The sequence below is a fragment of the Notechis scutatus genome, chromosome 14, assembly GCF_049901735.1.
Source record: "Notechis scutatus isolate UNSWTSFEM ecotype Mainland chromosome 14, rNotScu1.2, whole genome shotgun sequence".
NCBI classification, from domain to species: domain Eukaryota; kingdom Metazoa; phylum Chordata; class Lepidosauria; order Squamata; family Elapidae; genus Notechis; species Notechis scutatus.
In genome coordinates, this window is record NC_142022.1 from 10,468,620 (window position 1) to 10,484,832 (window position 16,213).

Consider the following 16,213-nt stretch of genomic DNA (forward strand, 5'->3'; position numbering starts at 1 on the left):
AAAGCCCCCCAGGGAACTCGAGGCGGATCAGCTTCCCATCCGGACCGGCACCTTCTCCATCTCAGCCTCTTCTTCCTCCACCCACTCAACGTCTAACCGCCATTAAGGCTGCTGGGCTGCCCCACCGGGAGGATGACAGCCTAGGAGGGGGAACCATGAACGTCCCCTTGAGCTTGGAGAATGTGGGGGAGATGGCCGTCCCAGAGCAAGACTTCATGCCCGGCGAGGCGTGTCCCCTTCACTCGGCGCTGCAGAGGTCCTCTTTGGTGGCCTCGGTGCTAGAAGGAGGCGACTGCCACCGGGCCGAGCACCCCTTGGCCACCACCCTGCACCCCGGGCTTGGCTTCGGCGGGGACTCGCCCACCTCTGGCTCGGGGAGCAGCTACACCACGCTGACCCCTTTGCAGCCCCTCCACGAGAAGTTCCACCACCAGAACCACCACCATCACCACCACCACCAATGCCTACCCATGGGTAACGTCATCGGCAGCTTCACCCTCATGAGGGAAGACCGAGGGCTGGGCGCCGGCGGGCATTTTTACAGCCCCTACCACCACAAGGACCTGGGCATGGGCCAGGGCTTGTCCTCGCTGTCCAGTCCGCAGCTGGTCCCCATGCACAATTACGCAGGACACTCCGTGGCTCCTCTGGCCAACGAGAAGATGGTGCTGGGCAACGGCTTTGAAGGCCACTCGGCCGCCATGTTTGGCCGGATGGACCAGCACTTCCAGAGGGAGATGTCTCCCACCCAGAACTCCACCATGGCGTCTCCCAACCCCATGAGCCAAGGCGGCTACGGCCACCCGCGGCCAGAGATGAACGCTCGGCCCAACCCGCCCATCGCCAGCCAGACCACGGTCCTCTCCAGCCAGCTGGAGGAGATCAACACCAAGGAGGTGGCCCAGCGCATCATCGCCGAGCTCAAGCGGTACAGCATCCCCCAAGCCATCTTCGCGGAGCGGGTCCTCTGCCGGTCCCAGGGGACCCTGTCTGACCTCCTGAGGAACCCCAAGCCCTGGAGCAAACTGAAGTCCGGCCGGGAGACCTTTAAGAGGATGTGGAGGTGGCTGCAAGAGCCCGAATTTCAGAGAATGGCAGCTTTAAGGTTAGAAGGTAAGATAATATTTCCATAGCTGGGATCCAGAGGGCGGAGGAGGTAGCCGCCAGGCCAGGAAGGTCAGGGGCCAAGGAGGACCTCTGGGGACCCTCCGATCTGGAGCCCCTTCCCTGGAGGCCCCGAGGCTGACCTCCGAGTAGACCACCTCGGCCTAGGGAACGTGGGGAACTTGCAGTCCTCGCGTTCTGGCCCCAATGGAGCCCAAGGTTTCCGCTGCTCAGTGAGACACCCGTCAAGGGAGCTTTGCCCCGCGTTACGACCTCTCTTGCCACCGTCGTGAAGGGAATCGCCGCCGTTGTGAAGTTGGTACAGGGGTTGTTAAGTGAGCCAGGAGGTCACGAAAGGGGATCGCCGCGACCGTCATAAGTGGGAGTCAGTCGCCAAGCTTCTGAGGGTTGATCACGCGACCGCGGGGATGGCCGCCACGGCCATCAGGGTGAGGCCAGGCCCTAAGTCCCGTTTTTCCCAGCGCCGTTGGGACTTCAAATGGTCGCTAAATGAACCGTTGAAGGTCACACACAAAGGATTGGGGGCCCCGGGGAGCATTTCTGAAGCCCTCCCCGTTAAGCGGGTCAGGGGGTTTACCTAAAGCCCAATCTGGTTTCCCTCCAGCCTCCGATCAATACTCAACATTCGGTCGGCTAGCATGAGTGCATCGGGGATAAAATCTAGGCCAACGTCCCCTCCAAGGCCTAACCCAGTTTCGTCCTCTCCACAACCTTGTGGGTCGCGGGACAAGCTCCCCGAAGAAGTCAATAATGGGGTGGGCTGATCTCCAACCCGCCCTCCCCTCCTGCGGGCCCCTCCTGCGCACGGCCAGCTCACCACAACCTCCGACAAGCCCCCTCCCCCCCTCCCATCGATCAAGGTCAGGGAGAAAATGTCCTGCAAAGCCAGAAACACAACACAACTTCCCTTGAGCCCCCATCCCGACACGCAGCGTCTTGGACCCCCGGTCCCGGGTCCAAAGATTCCCCTTGTGGAGCGCCAAGGATGGTCCACCCTGGCGGAAGGGGAGGGGGCTGCTCCATCCTTGGTGCTTTTGAGCTCGGAGGGGTAGAAGACGCTGCTAGCCTTCCTTTCCCTGCCTTCGCATTCACACATGCAGCAGCGTCTTCCTGCCTTTGGAGAACCATCTTCTGCCTTCTTAGCATCTCCAGGTCACCCACTTCACACCCAGAGAAGGCCCACCACGCTCAGGCTCAGCTTAACCCAGCTCTTCATGGGCGCATGCAAGGCCTTTTCTCTCTTTCCTTCTTTCTTTCCTTCCTTCTTTTCTTTCTTTCTTCTTCTCTTCCTTCCCTCCTTCTCTCCCTTTTTTCTTTCCTTCCTTATCTTCCTTCCTTTTTCTTTTCTTCCTTTTCTTCCTTCCCTCCTTCTCTCCCTTTTTTCTTTCCTTCCTTCCTTTCCTTCCTTCTTCTTTCTTTCCTTCTTTTCTTTCTCTCTCTCTTCCTTCTCTCCTTCCCTCCTTCTTTCCCTCTGTCTATCTGTCTCTCCCTCTTTTTTCTTTCTTTCTTTCCTTTCCTTCCTTCTGTTCTTCTCTCCCTCTATCTATCTCTCTCTTTCTTTTCTTTCTTTCTCTTTTTTGCAAGCTGGCCAAAAATAAAAACGGGGGTCTCCCTCACCCTGCCCCCATTCCAGCATCTCTGCAGGGCCGATGTAAAACAGTCCCCCCAACCCTCCTTCACTAACAAACACGGGGTCCTTCGTGGGAAAACAGAGGGAGAAGGGAAGATTTGTGATTTTGTACGTTTGAAAAGTGAATTTTGTTAAAAAAACTAAAGGAAAGGAGGCTTTAAGATAATTTCTTGAAATGGTTAAATCTTGTGGAATCCTTTCCCTGGGTGCCTTATGCTCAAATTATATGGCTCTCGATTGATTGGGGTTTTTGAAATAGAGAAGTATCTGCTAACGCAGGTCTGCGAAAAGCATCTTCCTAGGAGTTATTTATAGATGTGTCTACTTGGGTTTTCCTTGTCTTGTTCCACAATCTATTTTCCTTAGTGTCGACCAAAATATCCTCCCTTAAACCCATCCTTTTCCACCCCGTCTGAATGTTTCTTCGGCATTTCTTTTGTTGTTTTTCAGAAAAAAACATGGTCTGTGTTGCAAAGATATTTGGTTCAATAGCAATATTTGGAATTTTGTGTGTGTGTGTCTCTGTGTGTGTGTTGCTAATGATGGAGGCTGTTGGGTTTTAAGCTTCTCCCCAGGGTTTTTAAAGGACAATATTTAACTGGGATAAGAAGGGAAAAGCTGAGGCTGTGAAATATTATTCGGATGTTCGTTGGCAAAATTTAGCCTACCCTCTGGGTCAGGTACTTTAACTTTCTAAATCAGGGAAAGAGATGTTACTTTGACTGACCAAGGACCAATTCTGCTCTAATGAGGAATTACAAAAACAGAGATCTCTAATACGTTCCTGCAAAATGAAATTTAGGGGGGGGAAATTGGAGGGAAAATGAAATATTGTTTTACAGCCAGCAGAAGAAGCCAAGTTAGGGTTAGTCTTACATCCAAGAGCACATTTGAACTTGAGCTCCCAGAATTCCGTGCTGAAGAGGGAATTCTGGGAGTTAAAGTCCACCCATCTTAAAAGTGGCCACGGTGGAGAAAACTGATCTGAAAGATAACGGAGTTGGAAAGGACCTTGGAGGTCTTCTAGACCAACCCCCTGCTTGTCTTCTTCTCCATGCTTTTCCCCCATTAAGTTTCCCTGAGTCTAGGCTACACCGGGGGGGGGGGGTCTTTCCAGAGACCACGTCACGTGTCCTGGAATAAAATTAGAGGATCCGCCTGCACCCTGATCTATTCGGGCAGGTGGACCCACTAGATCACCATCCTGCCCACTTTCATGCAGCAGGGAGTTCCAAGGCCCCCCGCTTGGAGGAGATTTCCTTTTCATGAATCCCATCGAAACTGGCTAGAAAAAGCAATGAAATCCCACCTCCCTAATTCAAGAGGTGAAGTTGTGTGACCCGGCAGGAATCGATCTCAGGGGAATCTCCTCGCGGGCTGAGCTGGGAGGAGACCCACTGGATTCAATGAGCCGGCTTCGGATGACAAATGCTTTAATCTTAGACTCTCTTGCTTTTCCTGAAAAAGAAATGGCCTAAGATGCTTTTTCAGCATATTAGTCCATTTCCTGAATAAGCCACACTGCTCCCACCCACCCCCCAAAAAAATTCACTTCTTTGCAGCATCTATTTCCAAATTCACTTTAAAGTCATAGCATCCTTTGGCTAACTGTGAGCAAACCAAAACAGCCTTTTTTCCTGTTTTTAAGCCAAACAAATCGCTTCAGAAACTGCACATTTCTCACCCTGCAAAACTTCCGTCGGGGTTTTAAAACGCTAGCGCTTGTAGCTATATTTGAGCCTATTTTCTCTCCACACACACACACACACACCCGACAAGCCCATGCAAGTTACATTTGCTTTTTATATAAAATGTCCATTCCAGCTTTTTTTTCCCCCCTCCCTTTGGCCTCCTCTAAGGCTGGGGACCGACCGCGAGCAATTCATTTCCAGCTTCCAAACCATCCCTGAAGGATCACCCTCTGGCGCAAGCCAGAAACGCGATGCTTTTAACCTGGGTCCAGCTGCACCGTGATCCAGGGAGTTGTGCACTTATGTTAAACTGTCTTCCTTCCGAGAGAAGTTGTCTAGGGTCTATTTTTGAGTTCCCGGTATGAAAAAGGGGGAAGCTTCGTGCTTCAGGCTCAATTGACTCTCGAAATGGATAGCGTAAACGAAGGAGAAGATTTAGAACAAGCATGGCTGGTTTTCTATTCCAAAAACCTTGAATCTGAGAGGTGGGGGGGAAACCCCCATACTTGTTAGGTATCCACACAAAATATTGCAAGAAAACCTGAGCCTGTTTAGCTCAGGGACCACTTCCAAACAGGCCCACCGGACTGAACGTAAAACCCTGTACATGTTTGACAAATAAACGAATGAACGAATGAATAAATAAAATGTAAAATGTTAATGAGTCTCTCCTAAAAACCGCTGGCTTCCATTTTTAATGATTGCTAGCCCCTTAAACCCCAAAGAGAGCCTCTGGGGGTGAAAAAGCAGAGCCTGGGAAGGTCACCTTGTGGGGATTAAAATGGCTCAAATCGACTCCTGAAATTAAAACCAGCGATGGCTACGGAGGTTTTGCCGCGATTTGGATCGGGCTTTGCTTTCCGAGAAAAGGGCCTTGCATTTGGGCTGATGAGTTGGGGGATGACAGGAGCTTAATTTATGCTGTCCAGTTCTACGGGGAGGGGGCTTTAAAATTTCCGGGATGAAAAGGTGGGGTCGTAACCGAAGGGCAGGGAGGCTAAAGAGCGTCATTAATGAAATTAATTGGGGGTGGGGGGGGGAAATACTCTGCTACAGGCCCACCAGGGCTCATCCAGGCCCAAGGGTGATCTTCTCAACCAAGCTGCAAATGGGCAAAGCGGCCATGAAGTCAAGGTGCCCCCCACCCCCTTGGCCACGGGTCAGCCAGAAGCCAACTTGGACTCGGAGGATGGAAATTGCCCTGCGGAAGACGGACCCTTTCCGTTTGGAGAGATTTCTTTTGTTCCCCTCTCCCTGACAATGTGAAAGTGGGGGGAGGAAGTGGAAGGAAGGGAAGAATCCCCCCCCTCCCTTCCTCTTCCAGACGTCCCTCTCAACCTACGGGAGGATCTTCGTGTAAGAGCATCATTGATTTTTCTCAGGCACAACCAGCCACCAGCTACCCGACGGTCAACTCCCCCGAATTCCCTTGGGCTTTCTGTGTCAAACAGAACATCGATTTTTTTTTTGTGGGCGGAGGGGGGGAAATAGGAGGTTTCAATTGGCCCCACAGTGCCCTTCTTGGCTCTGATCCTGCCCCCCCCCCCCCCGTTTACCCCCCCAGACCCACAAAGGGGGGGGGAAGCAGCTGACCAGCTTAAATTCCCAAATTGCAGCACCTGACCCAATTCTTGCTTGTAAAATATATATTTAAGAATATATTTATTCATATATATATATATATATATATATATATATATATATATATATATAGCGCAAACAAGCAAGTCGTTTTTCTATTTCATCGCCCTCGACTGCTGCCGCCACAGGACGTAGCCAAAAGTGGACGTGATTCTGCCTAAAAGGGAAGATTATCTAGGGAACTTCATTTATCTGGAAAAACTTATTTTAAAACAAAGGAATAAACTATACTGGGGAAGAGAGGAAGGACGTTCCTGGATATTTAAAATAAAAAAAATAGAACAACTGAGCTGGAGATAAGATGCGTGAAGATTTACAGGTGATTTTTTTTTGCTGTTGTTCTTTCATTCAGAATCCAGTTCTGTTTCCATTCCACAAATAAGCACGAAGCCTCTACTGAATGAGAGGACCCAAATCTAATTCTAGTTAAAACTAAGCCAGGAGACTCAGATGAGTCTAAACCAATAATAAACGGAAGATGCCTCGATTTTTAAGGGCTGGTGACTCAACGCATCTTCCCCGGTTTCAAGGCACAAGGCCAGAGACCGGCCCAAGCGATCGCTAAATTCACAGTGGGAGAATTTCCTAGCGGAGCCTTTTGGCTTAACACTGCGAGAAAAATCCTAATGCATAATTTACCAGATTTTAGGTAAGCTCTGAAGTAGAGGAAAAACCTGATGATGGGGGACTTTCTGTTTCGAGCTAGCTGAGATTTCTATCTTTTCTGCAATTGTCTCTTCCATCGGTGCCCAGGCCGATTGAGGGATACACTCAATCGGATGACTCTAAGATAGAAAGGACACCCATAATGCATTCAAAAGAGCAAAGCCCAGAGATTTGGGGGGAGTTGAACCCCAATTTCTGCAGCTGAAGGGGGGAGTCTCCCCTTTCTTGCCCTTCCCTCCCTTCTCCTGAGCATCGGCCCGCCATCAATCCCGCCCTGCAAAGGGTTAATGCGAAACTGGCTGTTCTTTGCAGCCATATAGTTGGGATCTGATCAATATTTTCTATCAGCCTGCAGCCACAGCAGCGTAGCAAAGGCAGCGTGTGTGTGTGTGTGTGTGTGTGCGGGGTGGGTGGGGGGAGGTCTGCTTGGGAAGAGCTGAAGAGCAAAACAAGCTTGTCACGTTTCACGGCCACAAGACAGGAGCAGAGATCAGAATTTGGGGAGAGAAAAAAATCCCCAGGGCAGACAGATTGTGGCTCTTCCTTGTAAAAATCGGCATTTTTCTGTCCCTTTTCCGCTTCCTTCCAGGGTTGGGCTATGCTCGGGGAGGTTTCCTGCCCACCGTTAAGGCAATTAAAACCACCGTTTATTAGACGTCTCTTGGGTTCCATGCACCCCAAATTTTGCAACGGAAAGTAACCAAAGTCGCTTGAAGAAAACAGAAAAAGCCATTTATCTATTTATATGGGGCCATAGGCGTGTAGCTATGTATATGAAAAATAATCACTAGCAATCAGGATGCTTAAAAAAAAAAAAAAACCACAAGGCAATAACTACATTAAAAGTGCAAAATTAGCCCAGAAGTTTAAAAGGTAGGAAAAGAGAGAGCTCACAGGAAGAGAGAATTTCTAAAAATCTAGGGGCCAACACCAAAAAGTCCCGTTTCTTATCCCAGCGCTTCAAAAGCAATTGTGGAGCAAAGGGCCAATTCAGACTTCCAGACCGCAAGCAGGTTTGCGATTGTGAAATACACGGTTTCACAATCAGAAGGTCAGCCTCCTTGACCTTGGATGCAGATTTCCAGGTTTACTTCAACATCCTTCATTCTTTGGAGTAGAAAGTTTAAACTTTCAAAAAAACGTTCCCACTGATGCCTATTATAAAACTGGCCCTTTAAAACTATCTAGGTTTGCGGGGGTGGGGGTGGGGGGGGCACCACAACCCAACAACAATCACCTCCTGTTTGAATGCTGCAATGCACAAAGGTGATTCTCTAGCTACGGCTTATCTAGCTGTGTGTGATTTTGATGTTGATGTCTGCCCCCCTGTCAAGAAGAATGGTCAACCTGCGAGGCTTGGCAACAGATGAGAAAAAGAATTATAGATTTGTTCAGGGGCTGGTCCACGAATTTGGCAGGTTGAAGCTTTAGAAAGCACTTTGATTGTGGTCCAGGCGCAACCTGGATTCACACACACCATCCAAAGCTCTGAATTGGGTTGCTCCTGTTGTGCAAACTCATACGATTAAGGCTTTTCACCATCCAAAGAAAAGCCGGTTACCTTCCTTGGCAATTATTTTTGGAAAACTAAATGAGAAAATCCCTGTTTAAATTTTGTTTCCCTTAATAGTTCACAATTATTTCACGTTAGTAGTTTTTTCCAAATCCCGTCCTAGAAGGCAGTGTTTTAAAAGTGGCTACCTGTCATTTTTAGTTACTCTCCAAATACAGAGTTCAAGTAATTTTTGCTAGGAAATCTAATGAAATATATTGTTTATGTAGCATAAGGCCCAGAGCACAGGGATAACAGTAATAATATTATTCAGAAAGTGCACATAAATACTATGGTACGTGTACAATAGAAATATGTAGTCAATTTTGCAAGGTTTGGGGGATTCAGGAAATTATATATCAGTTATAGGTTACATTTTAAAATGTGTGGTATATAGTCCCAAAGGTGTTTTTTCAAGAGGCAGCTGGACTTTCTGGTTTTTCTTTGAACACGTTTTGCTTCTCATCCAAGAAGCTTCTTCAGTTCTGACCAAATGGTGGCGAACAAAAGGATTTATATTCCTTGCAGTCATCTGGTCATTGGGACTCCCTCCGAGAGCTGTTGAGGCCGCTTGGAGGTCCCCAGAGGACAGGATTCAGGTGACCCTGAGGGGACAGGCAAATCTCCAACGGTTCTCAGAGAGAGTGCCAACGACCAGATGACTGCAAGGAATATCAATCCATTCTCCACCATTCAGTCAGAACCTGAAGAAGCTTCTTGGATGAGAAGCGAAAGGTCTTCAAACAAAAAAAAAACAGAAAGTCCAGTTGCTTCTTGAGAAAACAACTTTGGGACAATTATGTCTGGATGACTGAGAATCTCCACAGATTAAGGTCAGATTAAGGTACAGATTAAGGTCTGGGCCATTTATCCAACTAAGTGCCATACTTGTTAGTTGGAGAGAAAAAAATATCTGCTTTTCCTTCTGAATAAGCTCTCAAAAGGTAGAACTAGTCACTAGTCATCCAATAAAACGTTTCGTAACGGAAAGCTGCTATTCTGATTTATTTATTTTTAACCAACCCATCAAACAGGTTTCTAAAAGGCACCAGCATGGCACGGCATGCCGGCTGATCAAACTGGGTTAAAAATGGCTCCCTGGATAAGATGGCAGGATCCATTTGAGGGCCGGCTGGCACATCAGAAGGCTCCGCTCCCCAATCATCTCAAGCAGATTCTGCTGGAGGGGGGGAGAGAGTGGTGGACGGGTTAAAAAAAAGTGTATTTCTCCCCAAGCCTAATTTGGGGCTGTCCTGAGAAGGACGGGGTCGCCCTGCCATGTAAGCCGGGCTGCCTCCCAGATGCCCACCAGGATTTCTTGCTGGGGAAAAAGATGGCGAGGAGCCAGCGGGCTGGAAAGAGGCAAGAAAAGGAGACAGAAGATTTCAGTCACCAGAGCTATTGATTTAGCATTAAATTCCGAGCTCCCCTCTTCCTCCTCCCTGCCATTAAAGGCATAAAAGCAGAGAGTGGGTGCCGTTGTGTTCTTTAAGGTCATCCTTGGGCTAAAGAGCAAACTTTTATTTTTGATTCCAAGGGAAGGGAAGCAAAACACACACACACACACACATGCGTGCACACACCCAGCGCTTGGGCACAGAGCCTGGGGTTGGCTCAAGGGTTGTTCTCACCACATCCCAGCCTATAAAATCATAAATTATATGGTGTCCCCCCCAGCCTAAATCCAAGGTTTTGGAAGAGAGAGAGAACGGCCTTTTCTCTCTCCTGTGTGTCTCCGTCCACCCCAAGAGCCCACAACGCTGGGGCCCCAAGGTCTTCAGGTATTTCCACACCAGCCAAGATCTTTCGGTCCGGAAAGTCAAAACTTCAGCCAGCCAGCAATGACAACCCCACAGCCTAGGAAATTTGGGGTGTCCTAAAAACCTGCCTAAAGGGGAAAACTCCCCAAGTTTAAAACAAAAGTGCTCTTTTTATACAAAGACCTGGACACGCTTTGCATCTGACCCCAAACCCAGCTACTCCACCTTCCTGCCTCCAGAAATTAACTGGAGGTCAGTCAATTTATTCCCACCCTCCCCCAATAATAAGGCGGAAATCTTCTCTCCGGCTGCACCAGGTTGCAATTTCAGGCTTTAAGCTAGGCGGCCCCCCTGCCTGTCCTCGATCTTAACCGGTTTAGATAGCAGTGGAAAGGAGACGGGGGGGGGGAGGCTGGGAGAGAAGAGCTTCTCTGGGTGCCACAGAACCTCCCTGGAGAGGGGCAGTCTACCAGAAGGCCGGCGCTGATAGAGCAAATGAGAATAGTAGCGAGAGAGCGCAGGGCGGCGGTGGGAGCTGAACCTCTGCCAAGCTGAACAGCCATCCAGGGGGGCAATTCCTATTTATTTATTTATTCTTTTTACGTGCTGCATGACTAACTGGCTTCTTGTCCTTCCTACCTGCCCGTCTCTCTCCCCTCCAGCCTGCAAAAGAAAAGAGCAAGACCAAAGCAAAGTTGACCGCAACCACGTGCCCAAACGCCACCGCCTGGTCTTCACGGACATCCAGCGCCGCACCCTCCACGCCATTTTCCACGAGAACCAGAGGCCTTCCAAGGACCTTCAGATCACCATCGCCCAACAGCTGGGCCTGGAGCTCTCCACCGTTAGCAACTTCTTCATGAACGCCCGGCGGAGGAGCTTGGACAAGTGGATGGAGGAAGGGAGGTCTCCCTCCGCCGGCTCCACCCCGTCCTCGGCGGTCACTTGCACCAAAGCGTGACACCCCCTCCCCCCCTTCCCGAGAGGACAAGCCGGACGTTCCCCCCTCTCTTTGCACCAAAGACAGAAGACAGATGAGCACTTCAGCCGGGCGGGCCAAAGGATCCAGCTCTGGGGTCACCACCCTCCTGTAATTTTAGCCCTGGGGGGGTGGGGGAGAGGTTGTCCAGGGGAAGGTGAGCCCCTTCTTCTTCTTCAACCGGACTCCCTGGAGGACCCTGAGAAGGACGGTCAAGGCTGCTGCCTCCAAGAAGTTGGGGTTCCTTTTGTTTCCTTCTACAAACTGTCCTGTGTGGGTCCCCCAACGAGGATGCACCGCCATCTAGTGGCTCAAAGCAGGGGGAAGTGGGGAGGTGGGTGGGGGGGAGATGAAGGACCAGAACGGGGGTTACCTTCCACCGTGGAGGAAGACCCCTTACCCTTCGGAGTAAGGGGCCGATATCCCCAAGCAAGTCATTTCCTTCTAAAATAAGAGTACCACCCAACGCAGGTGGGCTCGGCCCCATCTCCCCCCTCCTCCCAATTCAATGCATGAAGCTAATGACGGAGAGACCCCCCTCTCACTCTCAAGCCAGTTAGACAAAGCAGAACCAGTTTTAAACCAGGATTCCTCCTCCTCCTCCGGCGTCTATTTTCTAAGCCACTGCAGGGCAGACAGCAATCCGAGATGAGCACAAATGTCCTCTGCGCACGGCTAGTTTTGCATCCGGATAATTTTGCATCCGGAATATCCCCCCGGTTGCCCCTCCTTGACCTCCCCTCCCTTCTCCAGCATCTTCGGGGAGACACTCATTTCAGGGCTCCCCTCCAGGACCTTTTTTTTGAAAGGGGTCAGGAAGCAAAGTGGCCCTTTTGGGGGTTGGAATATTCAGGATGGAGACAGCCAACCGACCCAGGAAAACGAAAATGAAAATTACACGCCACGAGCTGCACTTAAATTTGTGGGGGGGAAAGCAGGTGAAATTTTTCATGGTATGGAAAAGAAGACCAGTCACCTCTTTTAAGGCAGTTCGGGCCCCAGCCTCCATTCTATTTTAAATGTATTGAAAGGGCCCTGCAGTTCGGCTCTTTTTCCTGCTGGTCCCTTTCTCCATCTCGCCCTAAAAGGTCTCCTCTCGTCCATCCTTTCCTCTCGTGCCCCCTCGCCCCCTTCGCTGTTGCCCTTCTCCCCCCTGGCCTGGCCAGCCTCAGTCCCCTTCCCGAGTGCAGCTCGAGAAAGAGAGAAAAACCACGACTGAGCCGAAGGAAGCCGCAGAGAGCATTTCTGGAGGGATCCACCGCCAGTTGGATCTCCTCCGCTTGCTTTCTTCCCAAGCTTTGGGGGCAGAAGGGCCCAACCCCTGGGGAGACATTAGGCCCCTTGTGTGGGGAACCTGCCCACTGCCCCAAATCCAGCCTCTTCAGCAAAGATGCATCACCTTTGGCGAAATGGCAACTTGCTTCTCGATTCTACGTTAGGATAACCCGGCTCCCAACATTCCCACCCCTCTTCCATTTTGGCTTGGTCCTTGTTCCAGCTAGTTGGGGGAGGGGGGGGGACTGCCTTGCAACAGGTACAAGGGGAAAGAGGGGTGTGTTTGAGGGTCTCTCCTGAATTATTTTTCCAAAAGAAAATAACCAGGATCCGGCAGGACCCCTTTCATCCTAGTCAAACCAGCCAAAACCTCATGGGTTTGTAAACGCCCTTCCGTAACTATTTTGCTAGAGGTTTGTCACCCCCAGCAGTTGGGCAAAAAGCCATTTTAAATTTTATAAGGCATCTCTTGGGGAGGGTTGTTTTTTTTTTTTTTTTTTTTTGGAGGGGCTAAGAGTCAGAGGGAGGCATTCAGGGGTTGCCCAAAAATGTCCAGAGAGCATCGCCAAGCAGGCTTAAGGAGCATGGAGGAGGAGGAGCCCAGTTCCTGGGGGAGATGGAAAAATGTGGATTGGGGAAGCCTCTCCGGTCTCTCTTCTCTGCCAAGGGCTGGACAAGCGCACATTTATTCTCTGCGCACCTTGGAAACCTGCCTTTCTTTTATTACCTGATCAGTGTCAAAGTCACTGGCATCTATGCAGAGGGCACCAGAACCACCTTGGCTCCCCTTCTTCCCTCTCCCGCCTCACTGGCTGCTGCTGCTGCTTCCTCCTCTTCCTCTTCCTCCTCCCCCCCCCTCCATGCCTCCTGGGTGTCCCCTTGTCCCAAAGGTTCTCAAAATTACCGGAAAAAAAAGAAAAAGAAATTCTACCTCACTTTGTCTCTTGCACCAAAAGATACCAAAGATGGTTTTGTTTTTCCTTTTGCAAACAAATTCTTATGTGTGGGTGTGGGGGTCGGGGTGGGTACGGGTGTCGGGGAGAGTGCGTCGGTGTTGGAGCGTGCGTGGACGGGTGGGTGCGTATCGTAATAGATAGTTTTCTCTATTTTTCATTTCCTGCATGGCTTCTCTAAGTACTTGGTTTGCATCAGGACGCTCAGCTTGCTCTGGACAGAGAGGGCACTGGGGAGGGGGAAGGGGGGAGGAGGGGGGGGGGGGGGGGAGAGACCCTGAACCCCAGTTTTTCCCAAGCTGCTTCCCCCCCAGCCCCCACCCCACTCTCTGGCCATCGGGTTCCCAGCGGAAGCTAAGATAATGCACTTTAGGGACAGAAGTTCCTTTCTGAACGTGCCCCTGAGCCACCAAACGAGCAAACAGGATTTTTTTTTAAAAAAAGTGGGGGCTGCTGCATTGTTTGCCAATTCCAAGCAGAAATTTATGGAACCGGAAGGGGGGGAGAAAATTATACGTTACACCCTATTTCACCTTATAGGCTTCCTTCCTTCCTTCACAGCTGACACTGTTGTTTTTTTAAAAAAAATATTCTGGTTTCCTTTTTTTTAAACGCTCCGGCCAGGTCTCAAAAAACCCAGCTCTTCCGAGATTTGTTTCTTCCCCTTATAATAGTGGTTCTCTCCTCGCTTCTGACAACCGGCCGACCAGCAATCCGCATTCATTACATTTGCACAGTTTTGCCAAAGGAGGAGTGGAGGTGACTCACCGTGAGAAAATACTGTTCATAGGTAAAGTGACCAGGCCAAAAAACCAAAAACAAAATAGAGCTGTAAAAAGCCAGCTTCTAATTGGCGCATTTTCTAAATGAATAGCTAAGGCTAGTACACATTTGATTGGAGCCCACTCGCTTTTCAAAGCTCTTAGGGTGAGATTACCACAGGAGTGTTGCTCGCTTGAACAATCTCATATTTTAATCATCTATTTCCTCCAATACAACTCCAATATCAGCGAAATTCCAATGAAACCAGAATATTACAGGAGGAAAAACAAAACAGCTCTTGCCTCCCTTCGGCTGGGTTGATAAACCCCAAAGAGGTTTCTTTTTGACTGTGTGAACACATCCATGGTGACTTGATCTCTATGCAAACCAGGCAAGGGAGGCTTGTGTAATAAACCATGGATATAAATCTTAGCTTAGCATTTGCTTTAGCACAAGGAATTTGGGGGTTCGTAAACTACGTCTGAACAAACAGGGAGAATAATTAACACTCGTCAATTTGGCCTCGACTTTCAAATTGAAAGAGGATGCCTTAAAATAGGTGTTATTTCTTATCCTGGTATTTAAAGTGTATTTTTAAAAATGGGTTACTCCTAAAATCTCAGAGTTTATAAGGCGGGGGGTGAGTGCATAAGAACCAAGTTTTTGCCAACCTTTTTGCCAACTGGCTAAGCTCTTGGGAGATTTTTTTTTTTTTTAACCTGCCTCAAACACACATCCTTGTTGGTGACCTCCATAGCGGATGAGACCTGGCAGCCTCTCACCTGTTTGGCAAGGTGTGGCAACGAAGGCTAACAGGTGGCTTTAAGAAAAGAGTTTGCTAAACTCTATACATTTAGTTCCAAAGTCCGACGAATCTAGTTTTGCAAGGAATCCATGGGATACCAAACAGCCCTCGGAGTACAGCAATGTAGTACGTACGTGCCATTCAAATCCGATTCCCAAATCTGAACCAGCTGCCTTATCGCTCTTTTTTTGTTTGCTTGTTACACAATCCGTGCATTCTGCAGGATCCCAAGCTTTGCAACGTCACAGGCACAAAAAAGTTTAAAAACTCCTGCGATTAAGTCTACAATGCCTGGACTCAGACCAAGCCCCGATGACGTTTTGAACTTACGCCAGTAAGAGACATTTCCTTGGGTTGGGCATTTTTCTGTCAACCCTGACATGTTCCACCTTGTTCAACCTCTTAAAAACAGTTTAAAACTAGAAACCCGTCCAGCTTGGAGGGAGCATTAAGCAGAACCGGGAATCGTTTATATTACCAAATTCAGAACCTCAATAGCAGCTCAAAAATATGTTCCATTATTCCCCCCCTTCCTGTTAAGATCAGGTTGACAGCTTTAAAATCAAATAATTCTTCCTGTGCTTGATGTACAGCTTGATGGGCAGAGATAAAGAGACAAACTTTTCTATAGTATAAATTTTATACTAAATAAATTTGAGTGGTTCTCAACCTGTGGTCCGTGGACCCTGGGGGGAGGGTTATGAAGTCATCACAGGGAGTCCACCAAGGCTTGAAGAAATGTTATGAATTAAATCTTAAGTCTTGGGGGTGGGGGCTACAAAGGGTATTTAAAGGGGGGTGGGGTGGCAAAGAGAAGGTTGAGAACCACTGGAATAAAAGGCCATTTAAAAAACAAACAAACTACCCTGTTATTCAAAAGTGGATCCATTCCCCTTCCTCTCCACTCCCTGGCCAGTGTAAGCTGAGTGGTCATCCTGTTTTTAAAATCAAAGCAGTGCATTACTATCTATTAATGAACTGAATGTTTCTCCTTCGTTTGTCAACTGTGCTAACTTACAAAGAAAAACCAAAGTCTTTTTTTCTTCCCCTTTGCCTGTAAACAAGAAAACGAAAAGACCAAAAAAAGTTGGATCGAAAGCTGTACATTTTATACCAAAGTTTTTTCTTCTTGAATACCTCATCCTGTAGCTGTTTGTGGTGAAATGTTATTCAAAGTAAACGTCCTTAAACAGAAGCACAGCGGAGCTCTCTGCTTTATGCATGAGGACGTGGGGGGAGTTATGGGAAAGTGGGGGTAACTCCGCTTTTTTAAAAGGGAAATTCTGAAGTCAAAGGGGTTACCTGGGAGGTGTGTGTGAAGGCCAAGTGTGTTCTGTGGCACCAAAATCAGTAGCCCAATTCTACGCGTTAGTA

At 48.9% G+C, this 16,213-nt stretch overlaps 1 protein-coding gene across 1 annotated transcript in view; it reads left to right on the forward strand.

Moving 5' to 3' along the window:
- LOC113425704 (hepatocyte nuclear factor 6-like) overlaps nucleotides 1-11,178 on the forward strand; it is a 30,644-nt gene extending 19,466 nt beyond the window's left edge. The window contains exons 3-4 of the mRNA XM_026687952.2: nucleotides 5-1,113; nucleotides 10,728-11,178. Of these exons, the coding sequence (XP_026543737.2) occupies nucleotides 156-1,113; nucleotides 10,728-11,026 (1,257 nt within the window). The 5' untranslated portion in view covers nucleotides 5-155 and the 3' untranslated portion in view covers nucleotides 11,027-11,178. The remainder of the gene's footprint in view (nucleotides 1-4; nucleotides 1,114-10,727) is intronic.
- Nucleotides 11,179-16,213: the final 5,035 nt, after the last annotated feature.